A 21325-nucleotide genomic window follows, 5' to 3' on the forward strand; every position below is an offset into this window, starting at 1 on the left:
AATTTGTTCTGTTCGGAAAACCGAACAGAACGAACAATTCGCACAAAAAAGAACGGAACGCTTCTACCTGGAGATGTGGATCATCCGAGGCACATTAGCATCGCGTACTCCTGTTTGGTCTTTGTCTTTGTTACGGCCAAGTGCTTATTACCATTTGTGCTAAGGATGTAGAAGGTTCTAGAAATGGACGTTTGTTTAAGCAGGATGTATTATGTAAAATTGCTGATGCCCATATGCCTATTCATGGCAGACAGATGTTGTTGAATACTCTATATGTTTCTTATTTTCTTTCTCTTTCAATATGTTTCTTTTATCTTTTTCTCTCTCTTCCGTTGTTCACTCTATATCTACTTTCTTGAAGAGAACCCTAAGATAAGGTGTTTTGTTTTCTTCTACACTTTCTCTCTCCTTGGAGCTTCCTCTTCCCTGTGGATTCTTCAGATGTAAGAAAGCTTAGTTCTTTTGTGCCCAGATTTACATGTTAGGACTATGGGGTATCTTGCCCCTATACCCTATCTTCTCTCCACTTTCCCAAACTGTAAATGTTAAAAAAAAACTTCCCCAAACTGAAATATTTTACTAGAAAATGCTTGCTGGATGAGGAAGAGGAAAAAAAACGCCTACGCCAAGCTACGGTGTGCATTGCAGAAAAGCATGTGCACTGTGGCAAGACCATGGGTGCACTGTATAAGAGTGCACAGTGAAAGAGAAAGAAGAAAAAGAAGAATAAGAGAGAGGATTGACAAAAGAAGAACACAAATGAAAAACAAAAACTAGTAAGAAAAAGAAGAGTATGAGAAAGAAGAAAGAAAAAGAAGAGCACAAAAAGAAAAATAATTAGAAAAAGAAGAAAAATGAGCAATGAGAAAGAAGACGAATAGAAAAAAGAAAAAAAGAAAAATAATAAGAAAGAAGAAGAATAGGAAAAAAATGAGAAAACTGAGGATTAAAGAAAGAAAAGAAAGAAGAGGAAGGAGATGATGAAGATGCCAAAGAAAAAGAAGTTATAAGAAGAAAAAGAACACAAAGAAGAATATAAAGAAAATTAAAGAATGAGAGAGAGGAATGACAAACTGAAGAAGATAACAAAGAAGAAAAGCAGAATAAAAAGAAGAAAATGATGAAGAAGAGGAAGAAGAAAAAAAAAGAATGGAATGAGAAAAACAAGAAGGAAGGTAGAAGATGACAACGAAGAAGAGGAAGGAGGTGAGGAAGATGTAAAAGTTTAGAAGACAAAAGAAGAACAGAAGACGGAAACCGAAGAAGACGAAGACGAAAATGAAAGCAGAAATACAGATGTCTGGAATGGCGGCAGCAATAGGGAAAGGCCTCAATCGCGGCAGGATGCAGAGATCACAGTCTGCGGTCACTGATACAAACATTGATGTACGCTCGTATTGGGGAAGGGGGCAAGATGGGTGTAGATATTCCGGGGTTTGGAGGGGAGAAACGGGAATCATCCGAGGAGAGATCGATCCGATGAAGCAGGGATCAATGAGAGAGCAGCCTGAAGACGTGATGAGGAAGCGCTGATTACAAGGGACGGCGATCACAAAGGGAGAGATGGGACTTAGACATAGAGATGAAAGACAAGTGACCTTCATACCCCTAAATGGAGGGCTGCCCTATTTAAAGGATATACATAATTGTCAAACGACTAAAATGCCGTTGTTGGATAACATGACGAGACTACCCCTAGATAGGATGAGAATCATATCATTCACCAGAAAGTCTGTTCCAGAATCATAGTCCCAGCCTTGCAGGTCACCGAGGAATTAACAACTTTTTAAAAAACCGCACGTAATCACAGTGCCCAAAGGCCTGTAAACGTGAACGGATAGATGCTCTGTGGCTTGCGCGAAGTTTGGTTCGATACGAACCACACTGCGCAAAAAAAACCATCCCTAGTCCACCCCCACGAAAGCTTCGAGAGGACGTTGAAGACCTCAAGGTAACCGTAAATTATCAACAGTAGCCATGCTATATCAACAGTAGAGTTCCACTAACCGTAAATTATCTTCGTCCTGCAGCCAACATCCATTCTGGCAAATGAAGTACATTTATCAGCTTGAAGGGGGTGTCTGGTACACAATTCAGCAAGATTTTGGCATTCCCAATAGTCCCTTGGCAGTCTCCTGAAGAAGCAAGAGCGAAGCATTCAGTATAAGATGAGGCAAAGAGAAGTTTGAGCACAGTGACCAATGTTACCGGTTTAGTTCGTGCCTCTCTCTCTCTCTCTACCTGTTGCAGTTGGAGAAGACTACTCCAAGTCCTGCTTCTTCCAATTTTTTTCAGAAAAATTAATCAAATTTCTCCTAAATTTCTGCAGCAAAACCCATCTCTCTCTCTCTCTCTCTACCTGTTTCCATCACCCATATCTTCTCCCTTCCTGTTTTCCATCAGAGTTTCCCCATCTTTGTTTTGTTTTTTTTCTATTGGGCTTCGCCCTCTAGCTCGATCTTGGGCCAGCCATTGGCAGCCTGCAACCTGACAAACTCCGCCAGCTCCCTGATCTCATCTTCCTTTAGCCTTGGCCCAAACGTGCACTGCCCCCTCGGTGCGCATTTCTCCCCAAAACCCTAAAAAATACAGATTAAGAAAGAATAGAGTTATTAAAACAAAGATTTATCCATGGATGATTCCATGGAAATGCATACTTCCAACTTACAGGCATTCTGCCCTTGCCAAAGTAGGTTATGTTGTAGATTTCCTCCTCGGTGACGATGCCGTTCCTGAAAGAGAAGATGAGGACTGAAATTCTACCTCCAGGAAGAATAGTAGTCTACCTCTCTAGATCTTCTGTGAATAGGGAGGCACCCTGCAAGGAGAAGAAATAAGAAATTGGGTTTATTTTTCCAAGTTTTTCTTGAATTCTTATCACTACATCTACTACTAAATTGGGCCTTTTTTCCCCTTGAAATCGCTTAAGTTTTTTATCCCTATGAAAAAGTTCAGGAATGACCATGGATGGAAGAGGTGATGGGATAAAGAAACTCAAGTTCTTTCTAATATAGATATATTTTAATGTGGAGAAGAAATTTTACCGGCTGCAGAATGTTGCCGCCACCAACGTGGCAGCCAATGCATGCCTTGTTGAAGAGCGCTGCGCCTCTTGTGGATGCTTCTGCCGCCATGAATGTTTCTGCAGAAAATGGGGAAGGCGTGGAAAAATCAGCGAAGAACAGGAGTTCTCTGGAGGATCAACATGCCTGAGTTTTGTATCCGAAAGTAATATTACTCTAAAACTTAGTTCATCAATCGGACTGGAGAAGAAATCTCAGGATAATGGATGCAAAATTTTGGAAGTTTCTATTGCTGGTTGAAAGGTGAAAATTTTGGAAGTTTTTACAATGGATAAATCAATTTCAATGTATTAATTCAAGAACTTGATTGAAGAAGAAATCCCAGTCAAATCGATGAAAATTATTGGTAAGACTTATCGCGGGTCTATAGATGTAGGCAAAACCCAAAGAAGAATATTCAAGATTCTTACAACAATGAACAATTTTGGAGTAATGTATTGGTTGTTCTTTCTTCCGATATAGTACTTCATCGCCTCGATTGAAGAAGAAATCTAATTGGGAAATTCGGAGAATCATCCGTGCAAACATTAAGATTAGGATCACTTTTTCTAGCACCAATCATCGGCTCGAACGAAAAACAGTAAACACAGACTCCACTCGAAAGAAGAACCGTCGCAAACCTTCAAAATCATCTATCACTCCGTCGCAACGTAGCAATTATTCCTGGATGAGAAACGAGGAGATTGGGAGGGGTCAACGAGAGGACTGCATTTGTTGATTTTTCGCAAACCATCAGTTGATAATACGTAAAATTTAAGAATCATCTATTAATTCTTCGTTCGAGGTGTCATATTGGCAATTGCGCATTGTCTCCCCAAATGCAAATCACACACTCGATTGAAGAACAGATCTCAGTAGAGCCGACGCCAATTTATAGAATAACCCACTAAAAACTCATATTCCGGTTCGAATTTAAAACCATCGCAAACCTAAAAAAACATTATAATTAGCATTCTGCTATTCCAACAGCGAATCACGGACTGGACGAATGAAGAACCGTCGCAAACATTCAAAACCAACAATCGCCCGTCCATCGCAGAAGATCAAGCAGGAAGTAGCATTGCAATTGTTACCTGGATGAGAAACGAGGAGATTGGGAGGGGACAAGAAGAGGATTGCAGCAGCAAGAGGAATCGCGATTTGGCGAAGAGATCCAGACGAGAAGCTCTTCGACGAATCATCCCGTCGCTGTACCCGCAGCTCTCGCTTCAGATCTTGATTCTTGCGCATGATTACTCCCCGATGAAGCTTGCCGCGGTCTCCGCCATGGCAGCAGGCACTGCTCATCACCGTCAGCATCGCCATGGAAGGTGTAGGAATGAGAAGCCGAGACAGGATAGATGACAGTGGGGATATATATATAGAGAGAGAGATGGACAGATAGATGATGGATATATGAATAGAGATGATACATGATGGATATATCTGTATCCATCATTCCATAAAATGATAAGTAATCTCTGCCTATCTTTTGATTCAATAATATATCATCATATATCATATGATGCATACAGATATATCCATCATATATAGTTCCGGATCGTCCGGGACATGGACGATGTACGGGACAGATGTAAGGTTGGATGGAATCAGTGCAGGGACACGGATGGGATGGTTTTTCCGTTCGAGTGGACGAGAACCGTCCCGTCCGGAGGTCTCGGGACGAATTTCCGTCCCGATTTTCATCCAACCTTACAGATGGGATGATTTTTTCGTACTGGGATGAAAAAATCGTCCCGTCCGGAGGTCTCAGGATGAATTTCCATCCCAATTATCGTCCAACCTTACGGACGGGATGATTTTTTCGTCCTGGGACGAAAAAACCGTCCCGTCCGGCAGGTCTCGGGACGAATTTCCATACCAATTTTCGTCCAACCTTGCGGACGGGGTGATTTTTTTGTCGTGGGATGAAAAAATCGTCACGTCCGCGTCCCTGCACTATCATCGTGTCCGTGGATGAAAAAAACATGCCATCCGGGAGTTCAGACGAATGACAAGACGTAGAATCGTACGCTGGTCTCCGAACGGGACGATTTTTTCGCCCATGGAGGAAATAACCGTTCCATCGGGGGCAAGGACGGCAGACGGGACAGTTTTTGCGTCCCGTGAGAGGGAAGGCTGAGCACGATCCGAGCAGGAACTGAGAGCTCGAGAGGGAAAGCCGAGCGGGAGCGGAGCATTTATAAGGTTGACCTATTTTTTTCATCCCAGACGAGAAGCGAATGTCTCAAACGGGTCGGTTTAAGGATCGTAGGGGATGTGGACGAAAATATTTGGATGGGACGAACTCTGGACAAGACAAAACTCTAAAAATTTGGGACATAGGACAGAATGAGCTTCGTCCCATCCAGTCATTCGTCCCCGTCCTGGACGATCATGCACTATATATACATAGAATGATTTATGGATATAGTGATGCAAGGAGATATAATAGATGAAGAGATGATGCGTGAACAGATGTAATGATGGATAAATGGATAGATATGATCTAGACACAAGTCAAAATGTGGACTGAGAGATGATATATTATTGAATCAAAATATAGGCAGAGATGATTTATCAAGGGATAGAATGATGGATACAGAGAACGACGTATGGATCTAGTGATGCAAGGAGAGATGATCTATGAATACATTTAATGATGGGTAAATGGATAGAGATGATATAGACATAAGTCAAAAGGTAGACAGAGATGATATAATTGAATCAAAAGATAGGCAGAGATGATACATCACGTGATGTATACAGAGAATGGTATACAAATGTGATGATGCAAGGAGAGATGATATATGAAAATATGAATGGAGAGATAATGTATGAATAGATGTAATGACGGATAAATGGATAGAGATGATATATACATAAATCAAAAGGTAGACAGAGAGATGATATTATTGGATAAAAAAACAGGCATAGATGATTTATCATGTGATAGAATGATGTGTACAGAGAATGATAAATGGATATAGTGATGCGAAGAGAGATGATAAATGAAAATATGAATGGAGAGATGTAGTGATGGATACATGGATAGATATGATATAAACATGAATCAAACGTTAGGCACAGATATGATATAATTGAATCAAAAGATAGGCAGGCATGATTTATCATGTGATGGAATGATGGATGCAGAGAATGATATATAGATATAGTGATGCAAAGAGAGATGATAGATGAAAATATGAAGGGGGAGATGTAGTGATGGATAAATGGATAGACATGATATAGACTTAAATCAAAAGTTAGACAGACGGATGATATAATTGAATCAAAATATATGCAGAGATGACTTATCAAGTGATGGAATGACAGATACAGAGAATGATATATGGATATAGTGATGCAAGACAAGATGATAGATGAATAGATGAATGGAGATATGGTATTTGATGGATGTTATAATGGATGGATAGATGTAAGAAAAATCAATCATCGAACGAGAGAGAGATAATATTGTTAGATAATTCAAGTAAGAGATGAATAAGGAGATGACATACCAATGATAGAAGGATGCATAGAGTGGTCCTAGATAGATGATATTTCGAGATAGATGATATTTCAAGATAGATAGTCAGATGATATAGAGAGAGGAAGGATGAAGTATGAGAGGTGATAGATAAAATAGATATCAATGGATACAGGGGTGATTGATGAATAATATAGTGATGTATAGAGAGATGTTTTATAGTATAATCATAAGTAGACCGATAGATGATTTATCAATAGATATGATGGTTATTAGATACTTAATATACAAGGAGAGAGAGAGTACATAAATGCTTAGAGCAATGGATAGTGAGATGATAGATAAATATATAGAACTGATAGAGAGATATTAAATAGGGAGAGAACATCAATAAATGTAATGATGGATAGAGAGATGATATATTAAGAGAGAGCATGATGGATAGAAAGATGAAAGTTAAATAGATCGACATTGAGATTATTGATCAATTGATTGAATGATGGAAAGAGAGATGATAAATCTACTGATAGGAAATGGGTCTAGCTTTCTGCACCTTTAAAGTGTATTATTACTCTTTTTTTGCATCTAGATTTGTGTTCAGTGATTTTTATCTGATATATTCATTGATCAGGTTTTTACTTGATTTATTATGTCTGCCAATATCTCATGTATTTAGTGATCCTCCTTGGTATTCATAATTCTATAAATTATCCCAGAATATGATGAGAGAAAACAAAAATGGATATAACATAGTGAGTATCCCTTGATCATTCTCTCTTCTTCACTGTCTCAGTCATCATTCCACTTCTATGTGCCTGCAGAATCGACATCTTCCCCTTACCGAGTAGCAACCACTCATCGACGATCCTTCACCATCCTCTCGCCATGCCCGCTCTCTTCTCTTCACCCCGGGAACTTCTCTCGTCTCTCTCCCTCTCTCCCATCTCCCATCTGAGCTGCATTGCGACCCGTTGGGATCATTGACAGCATTCTTGCTCCAGAACATATCACTGACACTGGATTATTATTTTTTAGTGATTAAAAATATTAGTTTTGTAATTTAAAATGCTTCGATTATAAATGAATTCATCATGGGAGAATATCTTACCAGTCTTGATACTAGGCATAAAATATTGTCGTTCAGCATTCACATCGAGATAATATAATTCATATAATTAACCTAGGCGGTTATGTAACTATTGAATGCACAATCTAGACAAAATGGTAAAAACCAGTTATGGAGGACATAATCAAAATTATTTCGTCCCCAATAAAGTTGCAAAACTACATATTTTAAAAAGATTATGTATAAGGCACACACTAGACCATTCGTTCGATTTAAAGTTTGTGTGATAGTTCTGATCATAGTTATAACAAAGAAAATGTTACATAATCATTACAGGCATAGTTGATTAGGTGCCCAACCCATTTCTCTTTGGGAGCGAGATAAGCAACACAGTAGATGTATATAGATCGATAGATTGATAGAAGGAGAGGTAGGAAAATATAGAAAGATAGATAGAGATAGAGGAGAGAGTGCAAGAAATAGAGAGAAAATAAAGAGAGATAAAGGAGGGTGGGAGGAAGAGAAACAGAGAAATAAAGGAATAGAGTGAGAGATATAGATAGAGAGAAAAGCAGAGAGAGAGAAAGAGACCGAGGAAAGGAGACTGAAGAGAGTGAGGGGTGGAAGGGAGTGAGATATACATACAGAGAAAAACGGAGGAATGAAGGGAAAGAGACCAAGAGATGAAATTGAAGAGAGTGAGAGGGTGGAAGGGAGTGAAAGATATAGATAGAGAGAGAAACAGAGGGAGGGAGAGAAAGAGACCAAGGAGAGGAAATTGATGAGAGTGAGGGGGTGGAAGTGAGTGAGAGAGAGAAGTAGAGAAAAAAATAAATAGAGAGGGAACCAGAGAGAGAAAATAAGAGAGTGAGAGAGAAAGAAATATGCTCAGAAAAATAAAGGGAGAGGAGAAACATACACTTACAGTTACCGAATAAACAGACAGCGAGATACTGTGATCATGGCCAGCTCTTCTTCTTGTTCACTGGCCCAAGTCCTCAAAGCAAGAGTCACTAATCACGGAGACAAACCTCTCCAGCCAGGGCAGGTGCCGTAGATCCTCCTTCACCACCTCCCCATATGCGTCCGAGCATCTTGGCGGCGACTGCCTTTCCCCTAGCCCGAACCCAGACCCAGAACCGAACCCGAACCCGAACCCGAACCCGAAACCACCAGCAAGGAAGCTCTGGATCAGTGCGATCTGTGACCTCTCCTGCTCTGTATATGCGCTCCCTGCCAGCGCCTCTTCATCAAACATATCCCATCGCCACGCCCCCTCTTCCCCCCATCGTCCGCAGCCGCAGCCCGGAGCTTCGGCTCCACATGCGTAGCATATCTCATGTCCGCACCTGCCAGGAAAAATGGATCAAACTTCGAGAATAAGAAAAAGGTTGTCAAATAAAAAGAGCTTTTACGGATTTTGGAATGAAAAGAATTATTGTTCTTGGAATAGTCCTATCTGGGTTTATTTGGAAAATTCCATCCTAAGTATCTCCTGATGATTGAAAAAACTGTGACGGGTTCTGAAGAAGATGATATCCTGTTGTTTGGATAAGTCCCAGCGGGGCTTATGAAAGAACTTCTGTCCGGAGTATCTTCTGGTGATGGGAAGAAGTTTACTGGGTCTGGATAAAGAGTTTTGATCGATCCGGATAATAACAATTTATTGTTCTTGGGTCGGTCCAATGCGGGCAAATTAAAAAAAAACATCCTATGTACTAACTAGTGATTGGAGAAGTTTGATGGGTTTGTTTTACATACTAAGAATCTATAGGTGATTGGAAGAACTTTACAGGGTTCGGATTACGATCATTTGTTGTTGCTGGATCAGTCCCATCTTGGTTTATAAAAATAAATTTCCATCAGAGGTATTTGCTGGTGATTGGAAAAACTTTGACGGGTTTGGATTGAGAAGATTTGTTGTTTTTGGATCGGTCCAATCAGTGTTTAAAAACAAAAGTTCAAACCTAAGCATCATGCAACACTAGAAGTAAGAACTATAATCTATCCAAATAATTTAACATTAATCCCTTTCCAATAAAGAAAAAGATAACTCAGCAAAATAAAAATTCAAGAAAACTAGAGAGTCAAGGAAAAATCATCTCGCCAATACCTTCACTCCAGCAAAATAATTTTACATTAATACTAACTAATATAACTCTCATTTCTTTATAATACTTAATTTTCTTTGTTTCCTCCACAACATAAACAAAAATAAAGAAAAGGTAAATAGTGAAAAAAATATGATGGTAAAATACTTAAATCTTAGACAATAAACAAGGTGGCCATACCAACAGATCATGCGGTAGCATCCCTCCGTGCGCTCAATAACCCTCCTGCACTGCTGGCAGCATCTTGAACCGCCATCTGGCGCTGCGTGGCTTCCGGTGGCGGCGCTTACATCAGCAGTCCCCTCTTGGCTCACTCTCTGATATTCTCTACACGTCATCGACGCATGCCACGGCGACACACAGTTGAAGCAGACCAACCGGGCACAGTCTGGGCACTCAATGCAGCTATTCTCCGAGTAATGGGGAGGAATAAGCCAGGAAGAACAGCTGGCATAAGGGCAAGAAATCCTCTCCAATCTGTTTGCCTCAATTTCCACTGAATTGATTCCAATAGAAGATTGAGATTCAGGGAAATAATCTCCAATTATCAAATTATTCTTCTCCCCTGCAAGCTGTTCATCATTGATTGATTGTGGATGAAAGATCCCAGCTGCTTCTTCAGCTAGCTGCAGAGGTTTCTCGAGGTCAGATGCTGGGACCAGATGCAAAGAAAATGATTCTAGTTTATCCGCATGTTCCATGATTCTCCTGCCCAGAGCAAATAAGAATTGATCTTCGGTTGATCCGTTTCCACTCACCTGCCAGACAAAGTTCAAATTCATCCAGGATCTTGTGTATGACCTTCAGATCTAACAGGAATTGCAGAAACTCATGCTTCTAAATCGAGAGAAGGATGGTAAGGGTATTGATAAATCTGTTTGATCGATGGAAAATTTTGAGGAACTTACCAGGCGATTGAGCACTTCAGAATCGGTAAATGCAAAAATCCGTCTAGCACCAACTCTCTGGGCCTCCAGCAGACCGTCCAGCAAGGCCAGATGATCAGCAATCAATGGCTCAACGTAGAGATCAAGCCTCTTCTGTACTTGAACAGGAGGCAATCCTCTTGATCTCTCCATCACCACTCCAATCCCGGAAACTCCCAAATCTTGAGCATCACAGATCGACACGCCTTTGAAGAACAGCTTCATAGAGAGCTCGTCGAGGAGCTCCTCTGATTCCTTCCAGGCGTCCTCTTCCGCGCAACAGCTCCTGAAATCCTCCTCTCCGTCGCAATTATCAGAAATCCCACCATCAGATTGGCGGAGATCTGCCATCTCGAAATCCAGATTCTCGATTCCGCCGGAATAACAGAGAAAAACAACCGATCACCGTCTTCAAAAACGATGATGATGCGGGAAAAAATATTACATTCAGAAACCCTCGACTGCAAACCTTCGGATTCAACCAAGGGATCAACAACCGCGGATTTCTGAGGCGTAAAGCCTCATTTTTAGGTGGATTCTAGGCAGAAACGAAAGAAAACAACTGAAGACAGATCTTTTCACCGAAGAAATTGCCGATTTTCGCCATCTGGGTATGAATCGAGAGGAGGAGAGCAATCAAGGGTCGATTTCCCATCTCGGAAACCCTCGTCTGTTTGATCAGAAAAGTAGGTTGGCCAGTGAGAGGTTGCGGGGGGAGACCTCCCCGTAAAGAATTTCTTCCTATAGAAGCTAAAAATAAGAGTGTTTACTTTTTGATATTTACCCTCAACAAAGAATTTTATCGCAGAAAGAGCTATTATTTATTTTAATTAAATTTCTATTCACTTTACGGATCTATGTGAATTGAGGAATGGTCCAGTGTATGTAAGGTTTGTATTTGATATTTACTTAGAGGGGTGTTTATCATAGGATCTTTTGGGTAGGATTTTATTGTAAAGATATAGACTACGCTTCTCGTCTCTTTAATATTGTCCTAGTCATCATTGACTCCGTTGACTCAGTTGACTCAGTTGACCGAGAAGACGCTGTCAATTGTCATTCAAGTGGCTATACCTAATTATCCGACTCTCTCTCTCTCTCTCTCTCTCTCTCTCTCTCTCTCTATCTCTCTCTCTATCTCTATCTCGATCTCTATCTCTTTCTCTCCCTATCTTGCTCTCTCAGCCTCTATCTCTCTCTATTCTGTTCTCTACCTCTCTCTCTCTCTATCTCTCTTTATTCTGCTCTCTACCTCTCTCTCTGTCTCTCTTTATTCTGCTCTCTACCTCTCTCTCTGTCTCTCTTTATTCTGCTCTCTACCTCTCTCTCTGTCTCTCTTTATTCTGCTCTCTACCTCTCTCTCTGTCTCTCTTTATTCTGCTCTCTACCTCTCTCTCTGTCTCTCTTTATTCTGCTCTCTACCTCTCTCTCTGTCTCTCTTTATTCTGCTCTCTACCTCTCTCTCTATCTCTCTTTATTCTGCTCTCTACCTCTCTCTCTATCTCTCCCTATCTAGCTCTCTTAGTCTCTATATCTCTCTCTATTATGCCCTCTGCCCTCTCTCTCTGTCTCTGTTTGATATCTACCTGACTACATCGCTCTTTATCTCTCATTTTTCTCTCCACCTCTCTCTCTTTGCTCTCTTCATCTCTCTCGATTTCTCTCTTTTTTGCTCTCTCTCTCTCTACTTAGCCTTATATCTCTCTCTTCCTCTCTATCTCTCTCCATTTTGCACTCTACTTCTCTCTCTTACTCTCTCTCTCTCTATCTATAGATTTCTTTCCCCTCTCCCTCTCTATCTATCTCTCTATCTATAGATCAAAATCTTTCTAGGTATCTAAATCAATACCTTCCTCTCTCAATCCCTCTATCTTTATATCTCTTTACCTCTCTCTCTCTCTATTTCTATCTTCCTATCTCTCTATCTACGTATCTATGTATCTATCTACATCTCTCCTCTCTTCTTTATTTCTCTATCTATAAATGGATATCTATCTATCTGTCCATCTTATCATTCAATATATCTTTCCATACATCGTTATTTATATAGCTCTCTCCCTCTCTCTCTTTCTATGTCTAAATAAATGCCTATCGAGCTATCTGTCTCTCTAGTGAAAGGTTCCTTCCTCTAGAAGCTATAATGAGAGCATTACTTTTCGTTTTTTACAATAAATAAAGCTTCGATGGCAAAAGCGCCCTATTTTAATTGAAATTCTTTCATAACCATGAATAATCTGACAGTTCTTTCATAATTTACTCTATTAGTTAATAAGGTCTGCATGTAGAAGTAAAGTAAGGGGTATAAAGGATACGATCTTTTTTATAGGGTTGTGTTGAAACGGGAGAGTCCTAGCTTCTTCTTTTCGTTATTAGTTTGGCAGTCATCATCTACTTTAGGTTACCACGCTGACTGAGTTGACTGAGATGACAACAGAAGTTGGCTCTCTAGCATTTCATAGGTACCTCAGGGAATCTGTTACTATGAGCTCTCTCTCTCTCTCTCTCTCTCTCTCTCTCTTTCTTTTTTCCTCTTTCTCTCTTTCTTTCTCTCTCTCTCTCTCTCTCTCTCTCTCTCTCCCTCTCCCTCCCTCTCCCTCCCTCTCCCTCCCTCTTCCTCCCTCTTCCTCTCTCTTTTTCTATCTTCTTCTTCTTCTTCTTCTCCTCTCTCTCGCTCTCCCCCCCCTTTCCTTCTCTCTCTCTTCCTCTCAATCTTTTTCTCGTTTCCCCCCCTCTCTCTTTCCCTCTCTCTTTCTCTCAATCTTTCTCTCTCTTTCTCTTTTCTTCTTCTTCTCTCTCTCTGTCTATCTATCTTTCTCTTGGTCTCTCTCTCTAGTTCTCTCAATCTCTCTCTTTCTTTATCTCAATCTCTCTCTCTCAATCTATCTCTCTTTCTCTCAATCTCTCTCTCTCCCATCCTCTCCTAAAAAAGACAGGAAGGACGAACACACACACACACTCTCTCTCTCTCTCTCTCTCTCTCTTTCTCTCAATCTCTCTCCCTCCCATCCTCTCCTCACAAAGACATACATGACATAAAGTTCAAAATATGGAGAATAATTGATGCAAGGTCAAGATTTTTTTCTTAGGAAATGTTTATTTTTTGCTAAATTTGTATATGACTTATTGTCAACATGTGTTCTGTTTATCATTGATGTAATTTGTATCTCTAAAAACCCTTGACAATGTTTTCTTCATTCATATTTCTGACGGATAAGTCTGTTTTATGTGTTAAAAGAGTCATTAAATTAAGTGAGACAGGAAATGATATTTCTATGTTTACGTTAATCACTCACAACTAAGTATTTCATTTAAGGGGAGGATCCATGGAGAGTGGGAATTATCAGAATAATGTAGGTAGAAGTAGGAATGAAGTAGGTGAAATGAACATAGAGAAGGAAGAAGGATGAACTTGAATCTCTTGATGTTCTAAAAAATATCAGTAAATTGATGCCTAGTGTATGAGAGTAATGAACATGAATCCAGGTATCTAAAACAAAAACAAAATGAAGAAGAATTGAAACTAAATTTTCTGGTTTTTATGGGTGATCAACATGAACCTAGAACTGCCCTAGATGAAGCGATCAAAACAGGGGGTGCTTTTACATTCTTCTCAAGCCTAGTGTTCTGCATCAATCAAGTGGGAATCAACCAAAGCAATAAGAAGACTTTCTATAATAATTTGAATGAGAGAAGTGATCCCTAGCTGTCCACTTCCCTGCTGGACAACTGCTGTTGGGATTGAATCTCAAATAATTTTTTCTTGGGTTTTAGTGCTCCCCTTAGTCATGGACAGAAAGAATGTTATTGACGAAGCTACCCTCAAACCTTCAGCTCAATTTGACCTCTAGATCATCAAATATTGAGATCTGAAATTAGTTTAATCTGCACCACTGGTCTTCTCCTCTCTCCACACTTCGCACAAATTCATCTTGAATTCTATATTCCCTAATAGTAGGAATGTCACACCATGATTAGGGAAAAAACTCTACCTTCCCTTCCAAATTAGTCCTCCAACACAACCCGTCAACTTTATATAAAATAATGATCGATTCAAATGAATGTGATGCAGGGTGTGGATGCAAGCCACAGATAACACACTAACTATTATATTAATATCATGAATTTTACGCATTTATTTGCACTGAAAAATATAGTGTGTTTTATGAACCTTAATATTATTGCTTCTACTTGTAGAATAATATATTCTGAGTTTATGGATAGATGGGTATTTTATGGATTTTTTACATCAAAAATTTTGAAATCATAAATAAAATAATTTACAAAGATAAATATATTTATTGAGAATTTTGTGATATTAAATTTGGAAATAAAATAATTTATAAATAAAAATATATTTGATATTCATTGAATTTTAATATATATTGTAGGATTTGTAAAAGATTTAATAATTTTCATAGTTTTGATTCCCACGTAACGAAGTGTGGTAACCCTTTTCCACAGTCAATAATGGAAGCATGAAATGATTGTGGCTAATCCTTTTCCATAGTCAATCATGGCTGCAGGAAATGATTGGTAAATTGATTATTTGCAACTAGGTGCCATAATGACCAATCGTTTCTGATGAATTCTTCTTTTTTATTCTGCATGATGACGTGGGCCAATAAAAAGTACCATGATTTAAATCACAAAAATGCCATTTTGAATCTCGATAAACTAAAGACGTGGCCCCGTAGAAAAAAGAAGGGATTAAAATGACAATCAATGAGCTTACATAGTCAAGAAAGTGCGCATACATGGCACCTTTTGATTTGATGATAAAGAATGTGGATTGTGGCATGTGCAATTCAAGGGAAGTTTTTGACATTTCAGCCAATGATTAAAAAGTGGGTACACTTAGCTAATTTTCAATTCACACATAACAAATAATGTGGATTATGACATAGTCTTTTTGGAGAATTCTAGGCACGGGTTTAGACTGGCAGACACACACCATTAATCAATTTGAAGTGAGTATTAAACTTGAAAATTAACGCTGGAAATCTGAAATCAGGATATGTGACAGTCCAAAATAAATTTCAAGTTGAATTTTAAGGAAAACTTTCTCTCCCTCTCCCTCTTTCTCTCTTCTCTGTCCGTCCATACACTCTGATCTATAAATAGACCCCTCTATCTATGTAAAATCATCCTGGACTCACTCCTACCTTAGTAGGCTGAGTGAATAAAATAGATTTCAAGATCCATCCAGTTTTCTTTGTGTTTTTCATCTATTGAAGACATAAAGCGAATGAGAAGTGGAGATGTTTCATTAAATCAAAATTAGGAGTAAAATTACATCATTGTGAAATTTATTTTAATCAATAATATTTATAAACTTTACTTGTAAAATAATTTAATTATTTAGTGATGAACACGGGTCATCTCCACGGGGAACGGATATTAGGGAAAGAGTGCCTATGGAGTGAATTCATGAAGGTGAGAAGGATTATGTATACCATACAAGGTAGCGAATGGGTGAAGATAAGGATAACGATGGAATTATTAGTCATTTGAGAAGATGAAATGAGTATTGTATTAGTAATAAATCATGATCAATCGAGCCAGAGCTAGAGGGTTAGAAGGCATGAAAGGATGACGTGAGATGAGATTATATTTAATGATGAGAAGTAGCTACTTTAGGGTTACAAACTTAGGGTTTAATAGAATGTGATAGTATGAAGAGATTATAAGGGATGAAGATGATGGTTTAATATGTGGTGATAGGGGTAATGATAAAAAGAATGAGACGAGAAATGCGATGATAATGAGTTGAATTCTCTTGAACAAGTAGGAAGGAAACACATTATGGGATAAGGATGGTGTAGGTGACACGAGAAATAGATAATAAGTGATGATAGATAAGGGTGAAAATGGATGAAGACGAGTGTCGATGATGGATGGAAGTGGTGGATGTTTATGCTAGATTAGGATGGTGATGGGTAAAGGTGATGTGTGATTATGATAGTTAAACTACCTAAGTGTGTTGAAGAAGAATCAATGTAAGGCAAGAGGCTAACCTTACATCCCTATATTCCACAAGATGAAGTCATCTTCCTTAAGCATATCAACCTCCCTAGTTCTTTGTTGACCCTTTCAAAGCACTAGAGACACTAAAACACTCTTTATGGACCCTCAAAATTTTATTTTCTTTTAATTTTTTTCTCTAGGAGGAAGTAAGCTTAAAGATATCTATTAAAAAGATTGGGAGCTCAAATTATAGATCCAATCATATGGATGTATAGAGGACATAAAGAAAAGTTACCCTTAAAATTTCAGCTCAATCAGAGTTCTACATCGTCATATATCAAGTGTGGAAGTTGGACGATTCCTAGTCATTGATTGAATCAAAATATTTATCTCTCCTCATCCTTGTCAATGTAGTCACATCATGTAGTGGGGGTTTTGTCTCATCCTGGCATTTAATGTGATTGTTGGCTCTGATTCTTCCTCTTCATTCGCAATTGACGGCTCTCATTGCGCCATGTGTTGCTCGAGGGAAAATACAAAAACAAGACAAAAGGAATAGAACAAATAAACAACTAAAGACGCATGTGAAGTGGCGTTGCATTTCTGCATGCCACTTCATCACATTCTCTTTCACATCCAGTTAGAAAATGACACATGTGTGCCACGTATAGTTGTGATACACATGGCGTCATGTGTTGCATGACATGTCTGCCCATACATCATTTTTGACGGGTAAAAGTAATGAAAAATAATTATTTTAATTACTCAACCCTCAATCCCTGTGCAGCATTTATTACAAAAAAAGCGCCCCTCTTTTGATTGGGCCACATCATCTTGCGTTAAAAAAATAAAATAAAATAAAAAATTTAAGCTTTAGAGGCCGTCACGGCATCTTTAATCCCGATGCCATATGGTTTAGGTAAATGATTGGTTGACACCAATCATTAACCAGGTTTAATAATTGGCTGTCGACAATCATTATCCCTAACCCTGGTTGGTCGCCATTTGACGAATCGAATGGCAACACATGGCTTTGTGAAAATAAACGGGTTAAAAGTATTCTAATATATTAAATTAAATAGAGGCCCAAAAATTATAAATAAATTTTTCTTTCGGGTGAGAAAAAAATCATATATCCAAAAATTTAATCTCACTCAAAAAATTATATTCTTTCAGAATTTGATGTCATAAAAATCCCTAAAAATATGCATAACTACATAAAATTTAGAATATGTCTCTAAAAATAAATTTAATCATTTTAAGCTTGAGAACACACGTATTTAATTAATTTAATGCAACTAAAAAATGCAAATATGGTCAGGTTGAGATACTTAATGATGCCGGACGTCGACTCAACGGCGTCCGACCGTCACCGAAGGAAGGAACTCGGTGTCGTATCGCTAACTAATCGGGTTACGTCCACGACGTCAACCGATGGATATGCGGAGAACAGAAATACATGTATGACGATAACGAGGACGATGGTTCTACAACGGTACGTGCAATGCGCCGACAAGCTATGAGAGCCAACCCGGAGCGGGGACGGGGTCGCCAAGCTGGGTCGGACCAGCCCTCCAAGTCGTCCGAGGTGGGTCGAGGGCGCGCACGCCGTCGAATGGGGTAACTCCCACTGGAATGCTCACACGCAGCGTCGGGCGTCCGACTGCATCGGACAGGTAAGACGCTCGTCTTTATTTCGTCGTTCTCTCAATCTGTCCCACTCACCTATCTAACCCGAGCGCGGTGGGGGCAATACGAAAGAATACTGACGGAAATAAATGTCGTAAAGAGGCTAGGGAAAGCAGGGTACCTTCGTCGCGCTGGCGACGGGATTTTAGCACCAACTGGTTCCGGAGGAGGGAGTTGTCGGGTGCCGGGGTTGACTGGTGCGGAGGAGCGGTTGTCAGCGCGGGCGATGCAGGAGGCGTGGTCGTGGCGCGCAGCGGGCGCGCGGTGCCGGCGGCGCGGCCAGCGCGGTACGCGTCAGCGCGGCGGGCGGCGCGCGGCGGCGGCGCGCAGCGGCGGCAGGCGTGCGCGGCGGCGTTGCGGGCAGCGCGGCGGCGAAGCGCGCGGCGCAGCGCGGCGGCAGCCTTGGCGCGGCGGCGGGCGCGTGATGGCCTTGTGGCGGCGCAGCGGCGCGCGGCGGCGATAGCGCGGCGGCGCGGCGGCGGTGGCGCGCTGGCGGCCGCGAGGCGGCGCGGCGCTGGGCCGCACGCGACGGGCGCGTGGCCTTGCGGCGGTGGCCTTGTGGCGCGGTGGCGCGCGGCGGCTGCCACGCGGCGCGGCGGCGTATGGCGCGCAGGCGTCTTGCGCGGCGTAAGTGCGCGGCGGCGGCGGTGGCGGCGGCTTCCCTTCCTCTTTCCTTCCCCTTTCTCCTCCTCCTCCCTTCTTCTTCTTCCTTCTCCTCTTCTTCTTCTTTCTTCTATTCTTCTCCACGACCTGACCCTTCTTCTCAAAATACCATTCTTCAAAATTTAGGTCAAGTGAGGGGAAGCGCCCACCTCTTCCCCTTATATATGGGTGAAGATAGGCCCTTCCTTAAGTCCAAAAACAACAGAACAAAACAATGAAAGGAAAGGAAATAATGAAAACGGGCTTGTCAGGATCCTTCCCCGCTACACGACATAAAAAGGGATAGTACGTTGGGCGGACCACCGGAACATAAAAAGGGAGGGGGGGGGAAGAGTTCATCATATGGATCCTTCCCCGCTACACGACAACACGATAAAACCGAAAAGCTATAGAATAAGGTAACCGAAGGTGTCGGTGTGCTCCGGTGGTCGGCGTCCGCGTCACGCCGAGTAACGGAATGCGGGATCCCGTGTGGCTGCGGCGGCGCGGCGTGGTGGCTGGACTCGTCTCGGTGGCGAGCTGGGTAGTGTCGGCTCCTCGGGTGCTGGGTCGGGGAAGTCCTGCTGCTCCTCTGCTGCTGGCTCGATGACGCCCGGTGGTGACGCGCCATCAACCCTCCCGGGGTGGGAAGGACTCGACTCGCGAGTCGTGGTGGAGGATCGGCGACGGGGAAGGAGGTCGGGACGAGGCGCCGGAGCTCTGTTCTGTAACCCACGTGTCGTCCCGCGCAGGTGTGGCCCGCCCAACGTACTAGGAATCTCTCGATGTTTCCCCACCTGCATGGTCAATTACCTCCTGCAGTACACAATCGATTGCCTCGTGCCTATCGGGTGAAACAATTGGGGAGTGGTGTCGCAAACTCACTCACGCTGAAGGGGTCTAGAGAGGCTGGGAGTGGGGAGGAAGAAGGGGCCCGGTACTGAGCTAGGTCCGCCACATTGAATGTAGAGCCTATTCCCCACGTAGGAGGAATTTCGACGACATACGCGTTGTCGCCCACTCTACGGAGGATCCGGAACGGGCCGGCGCTGCGAGCATGCAGCTTCGTTGCCGTCCCGGGAGAGTATCTCTCCGGCCTGAGTCTGACCATCACTAGGTCTCCCACGTCAAATGCTCTGGGTCGGCGATGCAAGTCGGCGGCTTGCTTGTACAATGCATTTTGCTGCGTGATCCTATCATGAATGCGATGATGTAATGCAGAGACATGCTGGCAAATGCAAGTGCGTCCTCGAAACCCTAACATGAGGATCTATGGGAGCTAGGTCTAGGGTCGACGGGGTGCCTGGCCGTGGCGATCTCAAAGGGCTCAACCCGGTGGTTCTGTTCACCGAGGAGTTGTATGCGAACTCAGCGCGTGGTATGACAAGATCCCAAGACGCGAGGTGTTCGCCACGAGGAACGTAGTAGGTTGCCCAAGCTACGATTGACCACCTCCGTCGACCGCCGGTCTGCGGATGGTAGGCAGTCGAGAACTTGAGCCGTGCCCAAGAGGCTCCACAGGTCCTCGAAGTAACTCGTGAAGCGCACGTCCACGATCGGACACGATCGAGGATGGCGAGCCATGGAGGCGCACGATCTCGGAAGAAAATCTGGGCGACCTTCACGGCGTCGGGCGTCTTCGCGCAGGCACGGTGGGCCATCTTCGAAAACCTATCCACGACTACCATGATGGAGTCGAGTGTCTTGCGATGCGGGCAGTCCCAAGACGAAGTCCATGCTCACGTCGTCGTGGGCGCCTGGCGTCGGCAATGGGGTATAAAGTCCGCGCTCTTCTTGACCTGCTTGGCCAAGGCACATACACGGCACTGGGCAACTATGTTGCCAACATCACGCTTTAGGAAGGCCAGTAGAATTGGCCTTCCATGGCGGCGATCGTCTTGTCGCGCCAAAATGACCGCTAAGGCCTCGCGTGACATTCCCAAGTGAGGAAGTCACGTAGTGATGTGCGAGGTATGCACAATCTGTTCTTAAAGAACAGGTATCCGTCGAAGGACATAGTCCTTGTAATCCTGGGATGGTCCTCGCCGACTTCGTTGGTGGGGCCGAAATCAGGGCAGTTATCGCACCCATCTCGGATGGTCTCGAACCCCAAGACTGTCACCTTCATGACGTTGAGCACGTGAGTTCTCCGCCGAGGGCGTCGGCCACGACGTTGTCCTTGCCCTTCTTGTGCTTGATGACGAAGGTGTAGTCCCGTAGGTACTCGACCCACCTGGCATGCCGATCGCTCAGTTTCTGCGAGTGCAGTACTTGAGCGCCTCGTGATCCGAGAAGAGCACGAACTCCGATGATAGGAGGTAGTGTCTCCAATGCCGTAAGGCTTGGATGACCGCGTGAACTCCTTGTCGACGTGG

General features: G+C 42.3%; 2 protein-coding genes across 10 annotated transcripts; both read right to left on the reverse strand.

The window, feature by feature from the left end:
* Positions 1–547: 547 nt before the first annotated feature.
* On the reverse strand, positions 548–4421 carry CYTC6A (Cytochrome c). 9 transcript variants are annotated; one of them, XM_078581796.1, is made up of 8 exons: positions 4157–4420; positions 3045–3142; positions 2787–2818; positions 2669–2732; positions 2360–2579; positions 2209–2278; positions 2008–2135; positions 548–683 (listed from the first exon to the last, which is right to left on the reverse strand). In XM_078581796.1, the coding sequence occupies exons 1-5, from the start codon at positions 4386–4388 to the stop codon at positions 2433–2435; spliced, it is 573 nt and encodes a 190-aa protein (XP_078437922.1). In that variant the 5' UTR covers positions 4389–4420; the 3' UTR covers positions 548–683; positions 2008–2135; positions 2209–2278; positions 2360–2432. The 9 variants fall into 9 exon arrangements, with proteins under 9 accessions (XP_078437922.1, XP_078437921.1, XP_078437926.1 ...); XM_078581795.1 differs by lacking the exon at positions 548–683 and adding an exon at positions 1298–1507; XM_078581800.1 differs by lacking the exon at positions 548–683 and having other exon boundaries at positions 1938–2135; positions 2242–2272; positions 4157–4421.
* A 4065-nt stretch (positions 4422–8486) lies between these two features.
* On the reverse strand, positions 8487–11376 carry LOC144708410 (RING/U-box superfamily protein). The gene is made up of 3 exons (XM_078581712.1): positions 10638–11376; positions 9910–10487; positions 8487–8967 (listed from the first exon to the last, which is right to left on the reverse strand). Exons 1-3 carry the CDS (start codon positions 11004–11006, stop codon positions 8601–8603), a joined length of 1314 nt encoding a protein of 437 aa, XP_078437838.1. The 5' UTR covers positions 11007–11376; the 3' UTR covers positions 8487–8600.
* Between the last annotated feature and the right edge of the window lie 9949 nt (positions 11377–21325).

This window comes from Wolffia australiana, chromosome 10 (genome assembly GCF_029677425.1).
Source record: "Wolffia australiana isolate 7733 chromosome 10, ASM2967742v1".
Lineage (NCBI taxonomy): Eukaryota > Viridiplantae > Streptophyta > Magnoliopsida > Alismatales > Araceae > Wolffia > Wolffia australiana.

Excerpts from the sequence above, each read along its gene's own strand:
- CYTC6A (XM_078581796.1), bottom strand. The coding sequence starts at position 4,388 with ATGGCGATGCTGACGGTGATGAGCAGTGCCTGCTGCCATGGCGGAGAC. Across the intron at positions 3,143-4,156 it reads TCTCCTCGTTTCTCATCCAG|AAACATTCATGGCGGCAGAA; the intron begins GTAACAATTGCA and ends CATTTTCTGCAG. Across the intron at positions 2,580-2,668 it reads TTGGCAAGGGCAGAATGCCT|GGTTTTGGGGAGAAATGCGC; the intron begins GTAAGTTGGAAG and ends TGTATTTTTTAG.
- LOC144708410 (XM_078581712.1), bottom strand. The coding sequence starts at position 11,006 with ATGGCAGATCTCCGCCAATCTGATGGTGGGATTTCTGATAATTGCGAC. Across the intron at positions 10,488-10,637 it reads CTGAAGTGCTCAATCGCCTG|GTGAGTGGAAACGGATCAAC; the intron begins GTAAGTTCCTCA and ends TTTGTCTGGCAG. Across the intron at positions 8,968-9,909 it reads TGCTACCGCATGATCTGTTG|GTGCGGACATGAGATATGCT; the intron begins GTATGGCCACCT and ends TTTTCCTGGCAG.